This window comes from Stenella coeruleoalba (assembly GCF_951394435.1).
Source record: "Stenella coeruleoalba genome assembly, chromosome: 5".
Classification (NCBI taxonomy): domain Eukaryota; kingdom Metazoa; phylum Chordata; class Mammalia; order Artiodactyla; family Delphinidae; genus Stenella; species Stenella coeruleoalba.
This window is the reverse complement of record NC_137150.1, coordinates 40,336,143-40,355,634: the sequence shown is the minus strand read 5'-3', so window position 1 is coordinate 40,355,634 and position 19,492 is coordinate 40,336,143. Positions and strand designations below refer to the sequence as shown.

Genomic DNA, 19,492 nt, shown 5'->3' with positions numbered 1-19,492 from the left:
AAATTATATAACGAAACCCAGCTCACGTGAGTGGGTGTGGTTACGGGACGCACGACCGCCTTGATTCTCTCAGTAGGAGGTTCTGGAGCCACGTTTGCTGCTACCAGTATCCAGAAGTTAGGGTAAAAGCTCTGAGCCGTCATCTGAGCATCACTGTGTCACAGTAATGAAATGTACAACCTATGGGAAGGACAGGCTGAAAAATGGCCTCATTTCATCCCCAAGTGAAGGGCAATATACTACAGGTTAAGGCTGCTGTTTAATATGATAGTTAATAGTCACATGAAACTATTTACACTCAAATGAAAAATTAATTAAAATAAAAAAGTCAGTCCCTCAGTCATACTAGCTGCACTTCAAGAGCTCCAGAGCCACAGGTGGCTAGTAGATATCATATGGGAAGCACAGAATAAAATATACGACAGCGCAGCACCGCTAAGACAGCATCAGCTTCAACGGTCTGCATCAGAACTTCCTGTAGAGACTTTAAAATGCACATTCCCATTGCTTCTGTGCCTTTGGGCTAAGATCAAGTGTAAAGTACACATCCCTAGACTCTAGCACTGGGTATTTAGTTTCAATGGGTTTGAGAACTTCTGGTCGAAGGAAAGCTCATCTTTACTCTCCTTTTCTCTAACATTTTAAAATTCGTGGACACTACAAGCATTCTTTCAACTTTCATACTTAGCAATTATATTTAAATCTATCTGTCTATATAGATGTCCCTTCCCCCCATTTTGTCATGCACCAGTGGAACTGTGTCATACTAGGAGCTCCTGTATTTGTGTGTATCTGTTAATACAGCCACAAGGTGAAAGACTACTTTTTTTAAAAAAATTAATTAATTTATTTTTGGCTGCATTGGGTCTTCCTTGCTGCATGCGGGCTCTCTCTAGTTGCAGTGACCGGGGGCTACTCTTCGTTGGTGTGCGTGGGCTTCTCATTGCAGTGGCTTCTCTTGTTGCGGAGCACGGGCTCTAGGCACACAGGCTTCAGTAGTTGTGGCACTCAGGCTCAGTAGTTGTGGCTCGCAGGCTTAGTTGCTCTGCAGCATGTGGGATCTTCCCAGACCAGGGCTCAAATCTGTGTCCCCTGCATTGGCAGGTGGATTCTTAACCACTGTGCCACCAGGGAAGTCCCAAGACTACTTTTTTTTGCGGTACGCGGGCCTCTCACTGTTGTGGCCTCTCCCATTGCGGAGCACGGGCTCCGGACGCGCAAGCTCTGCAGCCATGGCTCACGGGCTCAGCTGCTCCGCGGCATGTGGGATCTTCCCGGACCGGGGCACGAACCCGTGTCCCCTGCATCGGCAGGCGGACTCTCAACCACTGCGCCACCAGGGAAGCCCCCAAGACTACTTTTATACAGTTACAGACGTGATGCTGATCTCATATTGTTACTGGGCTAGCACAGCACTGAGCCCTGAGAAAGTAACCATGAAGTCGTAAAGGGAAGTAAGAATGCTTTTAATTTCACTAACTACTTGCAGCTGTACTGCTGGGAACCTTAATTAAAGCAACCCACCCTTCCAAATATGTAAGGCTGGTACTGGTGATGGTCCTGCCAAAACAGAACCACAACACTTGACATCTTTATTTAAAACAAATTCATTTCAAAATCCCCAAATCTGCCACACAGATTCAATGTAGTCAGTGAACCTATTTCTCAATCCATATAACAGCCAAAAGAGAATCTCACTCAATGTCCTCTACAGTCAGAAAACTGTTGAGTGGAATGAAATATTCAAATATAAAATCGGTAGATCACAACATGAGTGTTAATGACTAATGTTGTCCAACACCAGCCTGGGGTCTGGAAGAGGTTTTATTTAAAGAAAACACCTTTCCCAGGTCTGAGGCATGAACACACGCTTGATCTCATGTCTATCTTTCCTGATTTACTTTGTATGCTAAAGCTACAGATCGTGGAGAAGGTCTTAAAGATATTTCTATTTACACTAATTACTAGTTTTACACGGAATACTTCCTTAACAGTTTAAAGACAACTGTTTTGTAATACGCAAACTTTCTCCCCTTCTCCTCTTCTCTCTCTGGATCCCACTGAACAAATGAAGAAAAGTATAAAGCATATAAAAGCCACCATAATCCCACCACTGAGACACAGATCGCTGCTAACATTTTGGTATATTTTCTTCTAGTTTTTTTTACCTTATATGTGTATTTTTCTCTTTTTTATAAAATTGAGATCATAATGTTTATATTATGAGAATTTCCCTCCTTCATTCAAAATTCTTAAAAAATACAATTGTAAATGGCTGCATATCATTCTCTCCTCTGGAGTTATCTTCTATTGTTACCCATTTGGGTTGTATCCAATTAAATACAGAGAAGTTAGCATTTTACATAAATTCCTGCCCACATGTCTGATTATTTCCTCAGGATAAGTTCCTGCAAGTGGAATTACCAGATCAGCTGAGTGTGAACACTTGTTGAAGCTCCTGACACATTCTGTCACACCGCTCGAGAGAAAATCTGTTCCGATGTACATGCCCACCAGCAACGGAACGGGTGCAGTTTTCACTATATCCTGGCTAACACTGAGTATTTTCACTTAAAAAAAATGCCAGTGTTTTTAATTTGATAGGCAAAAAGTGCTATTCTTTTTTATTTTAATTTCTTTGATTACCAGTGAGATTAAATATTTAAATTTTTTCAGTTAATGTACTTGCTTTTCTCTAAACTACTTACTCCTAGCTTTGCTTATTTTTCTATAAAGGTCTGAGAGTTCTGAACATTTTAGAGTAAGCATATGATTAGTCCTTCTGAGTTTGGCATCTAAATGTTATACAGTTAAGTCAATAGCTCACTCCCTCTTAAGTGTCTGCTGGCTCTGTGCTTGGAAAGCCCTTCCCAGTCCAGAGGTAAAGGATCCCACTTGATGTTGGAGGATTAAATGAGAAAATTTAGGTAAATTACTTAGTAGCAGTACCTGCCCTATGGTAATGTAAATCTGCAATAAACAGTAGCTATTATGATAGCTCATCTGAAGATGAGGAAACAGAGGGTGAAGGAAGGTTACCCTACTGTTAGATAGAAGAGCTAGGATTCAAGTCCATCTTTCTGGTGCCAGATCTTCCACATCTCTTCTCTACATCGATCGGTAAGGTGTCCACGTGGACACCATGTTGAAGATAAGAGGCGGGACTTATTCGATTCAGATCGACTTCTTTCCTGAGACGGATGTGATGCTTTCTCAGAAAAGGAGAACACACCTGACTGCAAAACATACACACCACATGCCTAATCATAACCGCAAATACTTACAATACAAATATTTTGTTATCAGAGCCACTCTTTGGACACCACTGCTCAATCTTCCTTTCGGAACAAACCGCCCTAACCTTTCAAGTAACTATGATTCAACTGACTAGTAAAACAGTTTTTCTCTTAAAATTCAACAATTGGAACCTGATTTCCTCCTTGTTGCCCACATGTGTAAAGTATAAGTGTGTGTGTGTGTGTGTGTGTGTGTGTGTGTGTGTATGTATGTGTAGTTTCAAACTTTTTTTGTTCTCTAAGGAATTACACCTGCAGGGCAATTATGTCCTCCAAACCCCCAAAGTCCAAACATGCCCCAGGGCGAGAAACAGTGAAGTGCACAGGAAAAGGGAGAAGCGGACTCAAAACTACACTCGCCAAGTGTGTTTATGGCAAGCAGAGCCATGTCCCCTCCTAAAATGGCCTTGGGAAATATTGTCATAAAACAAAAGTGAAACGTCTAAAATGGATATTGCAGGCAAAAAGCAAGACGGCACCTGAGGAGGAACGGCTCATCACTGTGAGACAGAAAGACTATCGAGACCATTATCAAGAGTGAAAATGTGCTCACAAACTCACCACTGACCAGCCACGGGCAGTGCTTTGTCCTTGCCTGTCGACGAATTCCCTGCTGCCACCCCCTGTGCCTGGGCAGATAAGGCTCAGGATGGCTTTTGAGGGCATCCTGTGAGCCAAGATCTCAGAACACAGACCATGAGCCCTTTCAGACCCCGAACGCCGGTGCTCAGCCTTTCCCATTGTGCCACCGTTCTGCTGCAATTCCCCAAAGTCGACGAGAAGAAAGAGGGGGGATTTGGTAAAAGAAAGAAAAAGCAAACGGCCCAAGCTAATATTCTGCTTGGGTAAATATCGGCTATCTCCAAATCTGGTCCGTCCCCGAGTCCTTTCCATACTTTCTTCGGGACACAGCTGCACCCGGCCCTTACACACCGGTTACCCGAGCCCCTCCTTGGGTCCTGCCTTCGTCCCTCTGGCGCCCCGTTCACCTTGCTCGAAGCATCCTTGTGTCTCTGAAGCAGGGGCCACCTAGTCTTTCACATGCCGGTCTTATAAATGTATAAGCAGAAGACTGTGTGTCTTGTGCATTTCTAAAATTTAATTGGCAAACTGCATGTTCTTGGGGGCAGCTGCGGGCCCACTGAGGTTCTCAGAAACACACTTTAGAACATAACATCCCGAGCCTAAACTGAAAGCCAGCTGCTGCTCAGGACACTGCCAGCAGTGGGTCCTGCACAGATGCTGATTCCAGATAGCTGGAAAGGAGAGGGCCTGTCTGACCCAGAGGAAGGGGTTCCTTAAACTCCCCAAAGGAGGAAGATATTTAAGGAAGCTTGGCTTAGAGAGTCAGGGGGCGCAGTTGATGCGAATGGCACAGCAGTGCTCTAGGAACAAAAGCAGATGTTAAGCTTGGAAGCAGGGACAACCAGGTCCTGGATGGGATTCAGTTGTGGGGAAGGGAAGTGGGAGAAAGGAAAATGTTTCCCCCCAGGTTTCCTGTCTTCCATCTCTTCCCTGGATTGATCTTCGCCTCCTTCCCAGCTCCACGGTTTCTTACTTTTACCTGGGCACCATGGGAACTGAAATAGCTTGTTATATCATTAGGTGTGCTTATTTTATAATGCTGCCTCAGTACAATTCACTACAAATCCAGGAAGATACCACTTCTAGCAGCCTCCTCTCTGCCTTGCTAAAGCTGTTACCTCTGTCAGTGCTTCTTACACTTCAGGGTGCATACAAATCCCCTGGGGATCTGATTAAAATGCAGATTCTGATTCAGGGGCTGGGCCCGAGATCCTGCATTTCTAACAAGCCCCAGAAGTTGCGAGGGGTTAGCTATTTCACAAGAAGTTTCTCTAAGTTGCAGAAGCCTCCAGGCCTTGAATTTTCTTTCTCCATCTTCTACCTGGGTGTCCCACACGGGCCTCCTGTCTGTTAAAGCAATGATAACCAATGGGAAAAAGGAAAGCAATGTACCATTGAGAAAAAACTTCCTAAGGGCTGGGTGCTGCATTATTCTAGAAGCTGATGAATGATACCCTGGTCCCCCAAGGCCCAGGAAGAAACTCTGGATGCAGGGAGGTTGCTGTGCCGTCGGTGTGCCAAGTGGAGAATCGCCTGGGTGGGTACACGCACAACGTGGCCCCCTTCAAACCCTAATCAAGTTTGAAGCCAGTAGTGCTCAAACTTGATTATGCATGAGAATCACCTGGAAGGCTTGCAAAACCAGAGACTATTTTTCTGATTCAGAAGCTCTGAGGTGGGGCTGAGAAAGTGCATTTCTAACAAGTGCCCAGATGCTGCTGGCTCAAACATCCCGAGAACCATGGCTTTAAACACCTGACCAGATCGAGGAGCTACATGCAACACAGAGTTGCTTCTTCTTTAATTGAGCACAGATCTGTTGCCTGGGGAATGGCCAGACTCTGGATCCAGGTGCATTGCATTTGCAGCCGTCTGGCCTCTGCCAAAGGCCTTGCCGGGATGCCTGTTTCGAAGCAATTAATGATCCCGTTGCTTCAGCGCAATCTATTGCCTAGTGATATCTGGCATCATTGCCATTAGCGGCATCCACCAGGGAACGCAACTGGGATTCTGGAGCTCCCGGTGGAAAAGAACTCTTCCTTTAGTAAAATAATAGTCACTCTTATTTCTCTCCTCGGCTTAAGAAAGAAAGTTTTACTCTAAATTTATAGGCAGCATTCTAGTGTGGAGGACTCTGAGGCTTTTAAACGTTAGGGATCAGAAGGACAGAACTTATTCGTTAATCAGGCAAATTTTATTAATTTTCTTTAAAACAAAAAACAAAAGAAAACCCAAATATACTGATAGTCCTTTCTAATTATTTTCTCACTATGGGTTTATCGCAAGATCAAAATACGAAAACAGCATTCTGTAAAAATATGGATTGTATGCTTTTGAATGTCAACAGCATAAATACTTGCTCTGTGCAGGTTATTTCAAGTTCTTGCAACTTACTTCAAGACGCAAGCTTCCTGGGAAGAGCTTTTCAATTATTAGTGGACGTGAAAGTTAAATAACCTAGTATCTTTCCATTGTATCACTGAATGGATAGTAAGTCTGGTTATTCTGTTTTCAGTTTGTTTTTCTGACATTTTCTATTTCAGATACTTACACTAAACAATCCAGAAAGGTCTCCTGAAATGCTGTTGAAATCTCTTATCTGTGCATCCTCGCACCCATCTACCTAAACAAGTCCTCTGGACTAGATGTCAGGCCGGGCTGTTGGGCAATGTTGAGACCTGGGTTCGACTTTCTCAGCATCAGACTCATGGGAGAGCTGCCTTTAGATACCTGAAGTTCAGGACGGGCATCCATGGAGGGTCCAGGGGCCTTCTGACATCTGTTTTACTTAAGGATTTGCCAGCATCAAAAGGGTTGGGATGCCAGTTCAGAGGATGGAGATGTTTGTTTACAATTAGTTAACCCTGAGGATGGTTTGGCCTATCGACTGCATTCCTTCTCCTCACGCTATAGGGAGAGGAGATAAACATGAGCAGGCAGACAGAAGTGCCGTCCTGGGCTTCCCTGGTGGCGCAGTGGTTGGGGGTCCGCCTGCCGATGCAGGGGACATGGGTTCGAGCCCTAGTCTGGGAGGATCCCACGTGCCGCGGAGCAACTAGGCCCATGAGCCACAACTACTGAGCCTGCGCGTCTGGAGCCTGTGCTCCGCAACAAGAGAGGCTGTGATAGTGAGAGGCCCGCGCACGGCGATGAAGAGTGGCCCCCGCTCGTAACAACTAGAGAAAGCCCTCGCACAGAAACGAAGACCCAACACAGCCAAAAATAAATAAAATAAATTAATAAATTCCTACCCCCAACATCTTCTTTAAAAAAAAAAAAAAGTGCTGTCCTGCAGAGTCCCTAACACTTGAACATCTAATTGTTAAGGACTGGAGCAAAAGTATTTAACAAACCCCTAGGGTTGAAGTTCAGTAGCCATTTCCGGCTGCATGGGAACTCTGGTGGAAGTAAAGGAGCCCAGGGTGCAATCTACAAGGATGACTTATGTAGTGGGAGTGTTTCAATGTCAAATCCTAAAGGGACACAGTTCAAAATTTTCCTCACCTCTGAGCAGCATATCCAAAACATGAACTGCCGGGTGCATCTTGAGCTCTCCCGGGTTCTCAAATGATTGCCTTCAGAGACTACTTTTAACACAGGACAGTGTTATCTGGGGACTCTATTTTTAACAGGTGCCATTTTACAAGTCTGTGAAACCACCTCAGTCATTCAGTATCACTGTCAGAACACAACAGTCCAAAACACCTACTGCAAGGTTATGCAACAGCCAAACCACAAGCAACCACCAGGAAGCTGGTGTCCCCCGCCTCCCATGTCAAGGTGGGCTGAGGATCTGGGGTAGCCGAACACAGGTGTGTGACCAGGAGGGAGAGCAGGAGCCCGGCGCAGGGCAATCGGGACCAAGAAGACCCAAGTTAACCTCTTCACTCTGACACTTACTACTGCAAGTTACGGAAACACTTTAAGCCCCAGTGTCTTTTTCTGAAAAAAGGGATAAAGATACCTTATTTTTGAGGTTGTATTAAGGATTAAATGAGGGGCTTCCCTGGTGGCGCAGTGGTTGAGAGTCCGCCTGCCGATGCAGGGGACACGGGTTCCTGCCCCAGTCCGGGAAGATCCCACATGCCGCGGAGCGGCTGGGTCCGTGAGCCGTGGCCGCTGAGCCTGTGCATCCGGAGCCTGTGCTCCGCAACATGAGAGGCCCGCGTACCATAAAAAATAAATAAATTAAAATAATAATAATAATAAAAAGGATTAAATGAAATACTATATAGAAAGTACTTGGCACAGTGTCTGATCCAGAGAGAAAGTCATTAAATGGTCTTGTTGCTAATATTAAAGGTAGGGGTGGGGTAACCTGCTGAGAAGAGTGGAGAAAAGGATAAAAGAGATCCAGAAATGTCCAGAACAGACAAATCCAGAAAGACAGAGAGTACACTGATGATTGTGGTGGGGAGGTGGGAATTAGGAGTAATTGCTAATGGGGACAGGCTTTTCCTGGGGGGTGCTGATGCAAATATCCTGGAATTAGATACTAGTGGTTTGTAGAACCTTATGAAATACTAAAAACCATCAAACCATACACTTGGACATGTCAATCTTATGGTATGTGAATTATATCTCAATTAAAAAATAAACCGTACCCTCCGCCCAAAATGTGTGTGTGTTTATTTTTTAAATTGAGGTATAATTCACATATCATGTATCTGGAAAATCTCGTTATCTGAAAGAACCCACTCCCTACCACGCTGGCTTACCGAGGTGCGCCAACAGGGTGATACGATGCAAAGAAGCCTGAACTAGGAGTTACGAGCCTTCATATTTACAAGACCTAAAACCAACCGGGCCCGTTCCTCCCTTGAAAGAAAAGGAGACCCTAGCCCAGAAAGTGGAAGAGACTGTCCCGGGGGGCTGAGGTAGGGCTGGGCTCCGGGGTTCAGTAACTTAACGGGGTTCCTCAAGCATATTCAGCCCTTCCAGACAGGAAGACGGGAGGGTTCATGGAGGTCGACGGCTGCTTTTCCTCAGTAATTGTGTGGGGAGGGCAGAGCTCTTGTCTGGAATGGCAGCTGGCATTCTGCGTTCCTGTTTATTACAGTTTATCGCAAGCAGTCATTTCCATTCACCTTTTTAAAAAAACATGAGGCGCAGCTGTGGCTTCACTTTAAATATTGTTCCTTCCAGCCTTTTAATTTGTTCACGGGCTCCTCCCTAATCTTTCACCATAATTGGATGCACCACACCAGAGACAGCACCCCGGAGAAACAAAGCCAGGCAAAGTCGGCTTGCCCATCCTCCGACCACACACGGCCCTGCCCGCAGCTCCTTCTGCCAGGAGTGGCCTGGGGACAGAAGGTAAGGCCAGCCTGCCGGTGTTTGCTCTGCTCTGGGACAAAGTGGGAGCCAGTCCTCTACCGTGCTTCATGTTACATTTTCTTGATTTCCTCTCTCTCTCCACGGGTATAATTTGGATCTATCCCCAGCCCTGAGATGGTGCAGGCTGTGCGTTTTCTAGGTCCACACTGACCATCTGAAGGTCCACATCCTTCCAGGTGGCATCAATTCCACGGCAGCTTATTTGTTTGTACGCCTCCCCATTTGGACTGTGAGCTCCTTGAGGGAAAGCCCAGCCTCCCTTTCGGGATGCTGGCCCCGCACACAATGCCAGGGACACAGGAAGGCTCTTGGTGAGTAACGGCTGACGGGATCAGGACATCGACTGGCAGGCTATGTGCCTCTGTGTCCTCGAGACAATGGGCTGTGGGACCCAGCGGGTCAGAGGCTGCTCAGAGAAAGGCAGGGCCGTGATAGACCGGACTTTCACACCTAGGATTCTGCCAAGGTGCAGGCTTTCCTTCCTAGACACTAAGATGTGCTTTCTGTTGAGAACAGTCTTACTACTATTACTGAACAAACCAGAGGTCCTTAATGAAACATCAGGACCTTCCCCAAGGAACTGGAACATATGTGTGCTCTTTTCCTTCCTTTGCCTGGGTGGAATCTAATTTTAGTCATCATAAAGTGACCTTTCCCCTGAAGGCTGTTTGCCTGACTTTGAAACAACCTTGTAAAATAATCCCTATATACATGCGGTATTTATCAGTGCAACTGGTATAAAAAATTCTACTGTACCCAGGCAGGGATATACCGATTTTCCAAGTGTTTTGGACAACTGACCTCAGAGTGACAGGAGATGAAAGAAGAAATTATTAAAACTTTTATTTTTATTTACGTTTTAAACATCTTATTCTTAAAAAGATCTATTTGTATACGGTCAGCCCTCCATGTCTCTGGGTTCTGCATCTGCAGATTTAACCAACCAGAGATCAAAAATATTTGGGAAAATGCCAGAAAGTTCCAAAAAGCAAGACATGAATTTGCCATGTACCCAGCAACTATTTACATAGCATAGCATTTACACTGTATTAGGTACTATAACTAATCTAAAGATGATTTAAAGTGTACAGGAGGATGTGTGTGAGTTATATGCAAATACCGTGCCATTTCATAAAAGGGACTTGAGTATCCTGGGATTTTGGTATCTGTGGAGATCCTGGAACCAATCCCCTGTGGATACCAAGGGACGACTGTATATGTTTTATACATAAAAGATGTATTTTTACAGTGGTATATATGTGTAATTTATGAATAGAATATATGTATATTAAAGGCTTGGGCTCAAAAACATTTTACTGATGAATACAAGGTGAAAAAACCCTACAGACCACTGCTTTATGGCATCTAATTTAATTTTCTAGTTAGTCAGCCAAAGAGCAAAAACCAAACAGAGAAAAAAAACTTAGAAAAGAAAGATTCTAATTAGGAAAAGTGATTTTTATATTAGCTAATTATTTTCTATCCTTTGTATTTTAAAGAAAGCATATGTTGCCCTGTTTCACTAGAAGTTCTTAATGAAATGATCAGTAGTGGTTTTTTTAAAAAGGAAGCCTTTGTAGTTATCATGATATGCATACATTTGAAAGCACTTTGCCTGAGAAAAATAGTTAAAAGCTGAAATGATAACAGAACGACTTCCATGTTTAGGGTCCACAACAATATATACTGATCTCTGGGCATCCTCTGCATCTAAAAGTTTCATCTAGTGGTCTTTTGTACTAACCTCTCAGATACTATTTCTCTTGAAGTCACATGTGGTGTTCTACTGCCTTAGTGAGATTAAGGGTTATACAATTCAACTCTGTTTTGTTGTTGTTGATGTTTTAAAGCTACTTGAGCCTTACATGTTTGTCACTTTAGTCAACGCTGTATCAGGTTGCCTGCATACCATGGCTCGGTCATTCCAGGCATCTGGGCTCTCTGTTTCTACGTAGGATGAAACTACAGTGGTCATTACTTTATTGTTATTGCATTAGCAGTGGTATGTCTTTCATTTTCCTAAGTGCAAACTGACCTACACGTTCCTAGCTGAGAAACGCTGTGACAAAGAAAACCGTGACTAGTCCTTTGGAACTGAAAATAGAGGCAATATGAGAACTGTGCACTTGTTCTACTGGGTTGGGTAAGTGCCCGACTCTGATTGCTGAGTGTCCCAAGTATCTTTTGCACACCCACTTCCGGCAAGAGGGGACATCGGAGAGGTGTCAGGGTTTCAAGACTCTATGAGCACTTATCCCCTTGGGCCCTCACTTCCTTCTTGGGGATCACAAAACACACAGGACAAAAAGGACAAAAAACACACAGATCAACAAGGCAGGTCATTTAAACCTATTTAAGTTTCAGCTCCTGGAGAAATAACATAAACTACTGTGAACTGCTCTAAGAAATAAAGTATGTCCTTAAAACAGGCCTCATACTCACACACAGTTATGTACGTAAGATTTAAATTACTATATTTTACATTATTATACATAAAGATCTATTAAGACAGAAGCTTCTATCTCAATCTAGGGGAAAAAAGTTAGTGACGTATTTGATCAAATTAAAAATTTAGGAGCAAGTTTTACTGTTTTAGGGTATTTGCCTTTGAGGGAAAACAGGTCTTTCTTTCCAGGTCCATGATGGAAGGTCCCTGATTCTTCATACTGGGCTGTGTTGTGACCTACACTTGACTTATGGGAAATAATAAGGGGGAAGGACATAGTGTTTAGCCTTCTGTGGACAGACAAGCATATGCTTGTAGTTTTAATTTCCTTACCTCACCCATATAACTAAAGCTATTTTTACTTGGGGCTGTTATTACCAGACAATTACCATAAAAAAACATACCAAAAATATATTTACTGACTTTCAAAAGAAAAGGCAAGCAAAGAATTAGCAGATACTGTATCAGTTTTTTTTTTAAAACCACTTCTCTTAGTAAAACTTTATATTTTTCATTGTTTAAAAAAGCCAAACTCAGAAAGATAGATTACACATGCTAGTAATTATTTCTTGCAGGTGAACTGTCAACATGTCAGTAATTTAAAAAATTATTCCTTCACATAAAAAGCCTGCCTAGAAACTATATGCATAATAGAATGTTTTTCAACTTCAGAAAAACAACATGTGTATTCCAGTTACTGCTATAATATATTAATGAATACAAACTGGGAAACACAGAAAGAAGAACTCTCCCAGCTTAATGCATTCGATTCTGAGCATTTAGCCTTCCTGAATAGATTGTGGCAATGGCCACTGAGTGTGGAATTTGGCCACTCCTCAAGGGTGATCTTTCTCCCAGTTAGAAAAATGGTCCGATTGTTTACAAACAAAAGAGCTCTCCCCCCTTACCTTTTTATAATCCCCCTCCATGTCCAATGGGGATTCTTGACTGATGATGTCATCCATTCCATCACTGTCCAAATTCATCCTTTAACTCTTTAGAATTTCACTTAAGAAATAACCTCCCATGAATTCTGATAGGCTGACGTGCAGTTGCCCAGGACCCTGGTTACCGCTCATGCTGACATGGAGAGCCGGCTAAGAGTCTGTGTCCGGCTGTACGTAACCTTGCCCCCCTCTCTCTCAGAGACACCGCCCCACCTGGCCTCCCCGGTCTGTCCTGCGCTCCAGCACGGGGGCAGCTGCTGTTCTCCGAGACTAACTCTGCCCTGACACTCAGCTGGTTGAGTCCAGTCTTCCCACGTCTGCCGTCACCTTACCCTGGATGATCCTGCCTGGATTCCTCTCCCCAGCACCTTTTCTACCCCAAGTCGAGGAAAAGCTGATTCAACTCCCCAACTCCCCGCTTCAGGACTGAATGTGGATAGGAGTTCTGTAAGGAACCCAGCAACCTTTTACTGAACCAGGGGTAGAGTGTATGGGATAAAAATAGATGCAAAGCCCAGCCTCGCAGACTTCACTGGTGAGTTAAAAGCCGGGTCTTCCGTGCCAAAACCAAACAGTATAATTTAAAAGTTAACCTGTAAGACAGATGCTTGCCTTTTTTTTCCTTTTTCCCATAACCAATCGTTCCTTAAAATCAGATGTAAAAGTCTCACCTTCAGGGAGAAACCCCAGCACAAGAATGAAATTCATTTCCAACACATTTCCAAATTCATTTCTGTTCCAGGATCGCTGCTTTGTTCTATTAATATAGGCAAGAGAAGAAGATTCATCAACTTTTCTTTAAAAGCCAGTGGCAGCCTTTTTCACAAAAGAGGACGTTCCTTTCTGCCACTCTCTTTACCCTTTTCCCATGGCTTTTGGTTTTGTTTACTGGCTTTACATACAGAGAAGGAAAAGGCCCACAGCTGGAGGATGTTTTGATGCAAGAAGCAGATAAACAGAAGGGCACACACAAACACACACTCCTCGTTATCGAATTACTACTGCCACAAACTAAAACTTATATCCAGTATTTTTTAGAAGTTACTGTGTGCCGGAGAAATGGGCCAAAGAAGAATTCAAAGGCCAAGGATCTGTTCAGCAGCACGGTCTTATAGTCTGACATGCTTAGACAGGAAGCAGCAAATGTACCAGTCAATGCTTCTTCCAGTGTGAACTCCTGACCAACCTCAATGCTGTTAAGGACAGAATTCTAAAGCAAAAGTGCTGTTCAGGATAGCGCTTGGCATCTGAACCTTTGCTGACATGCTCACATTCACTTGTCTACCCTCCCTCTCCACAAATTAAAAAAAATTCAATTCGTGGTAGACTTGTAGCATCAAGGTGTCTCACTGTAGTAGCCCTACTTCCTTAAAGCAAATATTTTCCCTGCAACCCATGACCCATACCCAAACACCCCTTTAACTCCACCCACCCTCATCCTCCACCTCAGTTCCCAAGAGAATATCTTGTACCTTTGTCAGACAGTTTGACGGAAGTTGTATCTCCCGAGCCACACTTGCTTTTGGGAAGGGCTTCTCTCTAGCAGAGAGCTCCCTTGTCCTTGGAACGTTGTCCACAGAAGGAAACATTAATAGTTCATATGAGTGCTTTTCAACCGAAATCTTCTGTGGAAACCACATACATTTAGAAGGTAAACATGGGTCTGCTCAGGTTGAAGAAGGGGGCCTACCGCGAAGTTCAGTGATTTCAGTCTCTTACCTAGGTTAGCATCCTAGCCCACTTAGCAGTCTATAATCAAGAGCTAACATGGATGCAGCTATAAAAATTTATTAATTTATTTGGCTGTGCCACGCGGCTTGCAAGATCTTAGTTCCCCGACCAGGGATTGAACCCAGGCCACCGCAGTGAAAGCGCTGAGTCCTAACCACTGGACCGCCAGGGAATTCCCAATGAAAACTTAGAGAGTACAAGACTTAGTAAAGTACATAAAACTATAAGCCTAATTACTGACACCTTTTGACTTTAATTTTAACAGGGTGGCCTTAAATATATAGTTAAAATGACTGAACCCTCACTATTAACGATGTATATACATATTCAAATTAATTTACATACACCAATAATACACTGACCACATACATATGCATATGCATATACATTAATAATATATTACCTTTTGGAGAAGGGCACCTCAAAACCTCAAAAAGATGGAAATTCTCCAGCCATATAACAGCAGCAAGGATTAGTACTAAGAAAGTACTAAAGATCGTTCCCCTCCTCTACCCCCTACATCTTTTCTTGGCATAAGTGATTCTCTCATAAGTACTATCTAGAGACAAGTGATAAATCATGTCCTCTTGAAAGTTGGTCCCCAGTGGTGATGAATTTTTTTTGCACCCTCCCTAAAGAAGCGCTCAGCACATAGACTTGTAGTCCAGACCCTTGCCAGAAGGAGCTGTACCACCGCTATCTGGATGGCTTATGCCGGCTTAAAATACCTGCTGTTTTCCTGACATGTGAACTGATCTTCGATGTTTTCTAGAGCTTTGCTACTCAAAGTGTGTCCTCCGACCAGAGCATCCACATCACCTGGGAGCGGACTGCAAGTGCAAATGCTCAGCTCTCACCCCAGACCTACTGAATCAAAAAAGGCACTTTTAAAAGAGCGCTAGGAGTTTTTGAGTGTGCTTTAAATTTTAGAAGCACAGCTCTAGACCTTGAAAACATTCATTATAAGAGATTATATTATTTTAGATCATATTTCTAGGCATGGTGGCAACATCTTGACTTTAGATGCCTGGGATCAACGCTGTAATTAATTTCACTTCCAAGAGGTCCAAATGAATGCAGGAAAGGAAAAAACAAAACAAAACACGACCTCAAAAGGCTTGAGCTGAACATAACGTTTGGTGGTTTTGTAGTAGCTACGCACAAACAAGGGTATAACAGTCACTCATGTCTTTCCTACAGAGAATTCTTCCTGGTTCCTTCCTCTGCTGCTGCCCTCTCTAAAATGAACTGTGCTGGCAAAACATGGGCCCAGATACTAATGCTTCCCCTTAGAAAATGTACACAGAGCCACTTACAGTCCCTGAGGTTGAAAGGGCCTCTGCTCACCCCCCTGCCCTGAAATTCAAGGACTAGAACAGAGAGCTTCAGTTTCCTGTCAAGCCCTGATCTGAACTGCAAGGTGCATTGCTCACGTGAGCTAATGCTTTTAAATGATCATTATCGGTCACTGGTGGAAATTATTGACTGTGAGAACACCGACCGCATTACTGGGAAATCACTTATGCATTGTCAAAAGATTTTCCTATTCCTATTGATGGAAACTATTTCATCCTGATTAACCCTTCAGCATCCTACCGCCTTTCCTTCCACCTTAATATCCAAATTCCATGCGCTATACAAACTGACACCTGACTTATAACCTCTTTTCAAATAAACTATTTTCTTCGGTGCAATGTTCGTCTAAATTTGCTTTGCTTTTCAATTAAGGTATACCGATAGCTAGATAAACCACGAACATATGCGTGCAATTTTGCAATGGACTTTTCAGTGTAGGTTTCAAAAGTTAAACTAATGGCATTGGGAGCATGGAGTGGAGGAGGTGAAAGTGTTGGGAGGAGACAGAGTGCCAGTCGTTGACCCACATCAGAAAAACTGAGGACCACAGACATGAAGCTTTCTGCCCAGCTGAAGACCTGAGTACAAGAGACTCAACTGCAGTCGCTTGGATGACGGCGGCACGGCTTCCGAGGGAGACCAGGATTAATGCCCTCATTATGTTTTTCTGTGTTCTTAGCATTCTTTCCCCCTTAATGGCTCTCCTACGCTGATTGTCACTAGGCCTTCGGATGGCTGTTTTCTTCTGAATTCAAGCAATTTTGTCAAAGTACTTTCTATTTCAGGAAGCTTGGTAATTTCTGATGCTTCTAGATAGTGCCCAGGGGAATACTAAGTACACCAAGATTTCCAATTTTCCCTTGGTATAGAGAATAGAAATAAATAATAGAATACGGCGCTATGGATGTCGAGCTTCTGCATGTGAAATCTTAGTTTACGATCGTGTGTGTGTGTGCGCGTGTGTGTGTGCGAAGGTGGGGTCTCTACTCTCCAAAAATCATGCATGCGCTGATATATATCATAGTGATGTTTCCATTTCCTTCCCCTCCTCTATCCCCAGCCCCTTTCCAAGAGAAAATACTAGACTTTTGGCTTAAAATATGCATATGCACATTTATTTCTTAAAATCGCTTGATGTCTAAAACGTGATGTTTGAGGCCCCCAGTGCTACTTTAAATAGGAATGATGTGCTTGTGCTAAATTTCTATTTCAGATCAGGCCCATGCTGAAATCCTGTTAAGATGATTTCCCCCCCGCATTTGGGCACCTATCACTGTGCTCCTTTTGTGGTAAAAAATATACAACATTAGATTTTCAGATATACAGCCTAAAAACAAGTGCAGACGAGTTTACATCCAGAACTATTTTCTTAATTTTTAAGGTGATGGATATGTTACTCTCTCCTCAGACAAACACACTGTATCTCAACAAGGCAAAACACAACTATACCCCAACCAGGCAAAACAATGAAAACAAAGAATTCTTCAGCACTTAACTATGGGGAAAAAAATTTCCCAATCAAATAAAAATCTATAGAACAAGATGGAAAAATAACTTCATTGGACTTTAACTTTATTTATTTTTCATTGAACTTATATTTAAAAGCCTGTATCAAACAGTGTACTAAATGCTTTGAAATCCCCCTCTCCATTAGGTCAATATATTTTTTCCCTGCTCTGGATGAAACCAGGCTTAAATTGAGTGGAATCTTAAATGTAGTCAAATTTGATACCTTGTTTTCTCATTCACAGGAAGAGGGACTTGGGAAATGAGCCCTCCCTTGCCCTGGTGTCAACAGGGACAGACTATATTTCCTTTCTTTTGTTAACCATGAAATAACCCACTAGAATCTGGGCATGAAGGGCTGTTTACTACTTTCTCCAGCAAGAATTTTTAATGTACTATTTAAACTGAGGTAACCCCTAGTTTTATCATTTGAGACCAATATAGGACATCTTTTATTTTATGTGCTGGGTATGACACTTCAGTTGGGCTGAAACATTTTGTCCAAGAGGTATTTGGTGTTTCAGGAGCCAGTAAAATTATCCCTCTATATGGTAAAAAGATTTCTGAAAACTTTGCAAAATTCAATATATTAAGAAAGGTGGCTTGAGGATGAGTATTTGCCTCAACTGACCACAGGTATTTTGAAAAAGTACTTGGGGATGGACCATGAGGTTCACCTTGGAAACATTCTCTTGGTGAAGGAGAGGTAGGTATGGAGGTGTGTTCTTAATGCATTGTCTCTGGGAAGCGGGGGTGTCTGTCTCTTTCATTTTCTTCTTTGCACTGTGTCTCCCATCTCGGCAGATGGGTTGCTGGCAACTGGGCAAGAGGCTCGTAAGCCAGCTATAAGGAATACCAGGATCAGCTTCCCCAACTCCCCGTTGCAGTGCACAGATCTGAGCTTCTCTCTGGTATTTTGATGCAAAATCCTCGTCCTGGGGACTCGGAACAGCACCAACTGCAGAAGATGCGATTCAGTCCAACACACGTTTATTGAACACATACTCCGTTTGCAGGGCAGGAAATGAAAATCAGGTCTTTGTTCTCAAGAAGCCTGTTGTCTAATGGGGGAGACAGACTTATATGTCACTAGCTGTAAATGGGTTCTAACAGAAGTAAAAGCAAAATGCACTGAGAAGGAGAAAGCTTCCTGAAGGAGGTGACATTTGAGCCTCAGAGTACATCAGCTTGCAACAGGTAGAAGCAGGTGTGTGTGTGGCAGACTTTGTAGGCTGAGGCATCACAGCAAAGAAAAAGGACTGATGGCAATTTGGGGGCAGGAGTATAGGGCTTGGAGGGAGGAGTGTTTCTGCCCAGGGTTCTGATCATGGTTAGGCCTTGACTGCCATACAAAGGGGTTGGAAATTTATCCTAAAGAAAATGCGGAAGCGTCAAAGATTTCTCCTCTGCTTTTTCAAGACCAGGTGTGTATTTGAAGAAGAGTTTCTTTATGCTCCCAAGGGAGGAAAAGGACGAGAGTCATTCACGTACCATTTTACTTTCTTTCTCCTCCATTCCTATGGTAGCTAAGAACGTGAGGGTGTGGTTTATATCTGGGGTGGTGATAAGGGAACTTAAGCAATGGAAAGAAAGGGATAAAAGCGTGTCACTGGCTTTCCATTCACATCAATCTCCAAAATTAACTGCAGGGAGAGAGGAGAAAATATTTGGGAGTTTTTAAGCAAAATGGACCCTTTGACCTAAGCGTGTACTTTCAAGTTAATGATATTTCAAAGCTTTCTATCAGAGATCGTTTAGAAGAGTCTGGCCTCTCGAAGGCTGCCAGGCCTGAAGCTGTGGGCAAGGCTCTTTCCTGAAGAGACTGGCTTCCTCCCAAGACTGGAAAATGGAGGTTGATAGCTCTATCCTTTAACACGGCTACGACTGAAAATGACAACACATGCCTCAGTAACCTCTGTGCTAATGTAAACCCTTGGAGGGAGGAAAGTACACGAAGATGATGACAATGTGAGAACCTTTAAAAACAAAACAACCATGAAAAATTCTGCCTGAGAATTTCTCTCTGATCATCCCTCCTTGGATTAAGTCGTTCACAGCACAGTGCATCCACCCACCTCAAGCAGTGGTTTTCAAGCTCTTGGAAGCAGTGAAACTTTTTTTTTCAAAACAGTCATCTATTTGGAAAAGCAATACATGAGAATCAGCTATACTTCTACATATTAGTAATAAATAATTGGGAAGTGAAGTGATGCATGGTTTTCCTGGGCCCTTTATGTGCATGGGAGAAGATGGCTCTTAATTCATGGTAACTGACTTGCTTATGCAGA

The 19,492-nt window shown here is 43.3% G+C and overlaps 1 protein-coding gene across 7 annotated transcripts in view; it reads right to left on the bottom strand.

Moving 5' to 3' along the window:
* Positions 1–19,492, bottom strand: part of SCHIP1 (schwannomin interacting protein 1) — a 125,142-nt gene that overhangs the window by 30,516 nt on the left and 75,134 nt on the right. Inside the window, exon 1 of one of the 7 annotated variants that reach the window (XM_079921286.1) lies at positions 12,573–12,694. The exons of the other annotated variants lie outside the window; for them this stretch is intronic. Coding sequence (XP_079777412.1) covers positions 12,573–12,650 — 78 coding nt within the window. The 5' untranslated portion in view covers positions 12,651–12,694. Of the gene's footprint in view, positions 1–12,572; positions 12,695–19,492 lie in introns of those variants that run through there. 7 annotated transcript variants of the gene reach the window in all.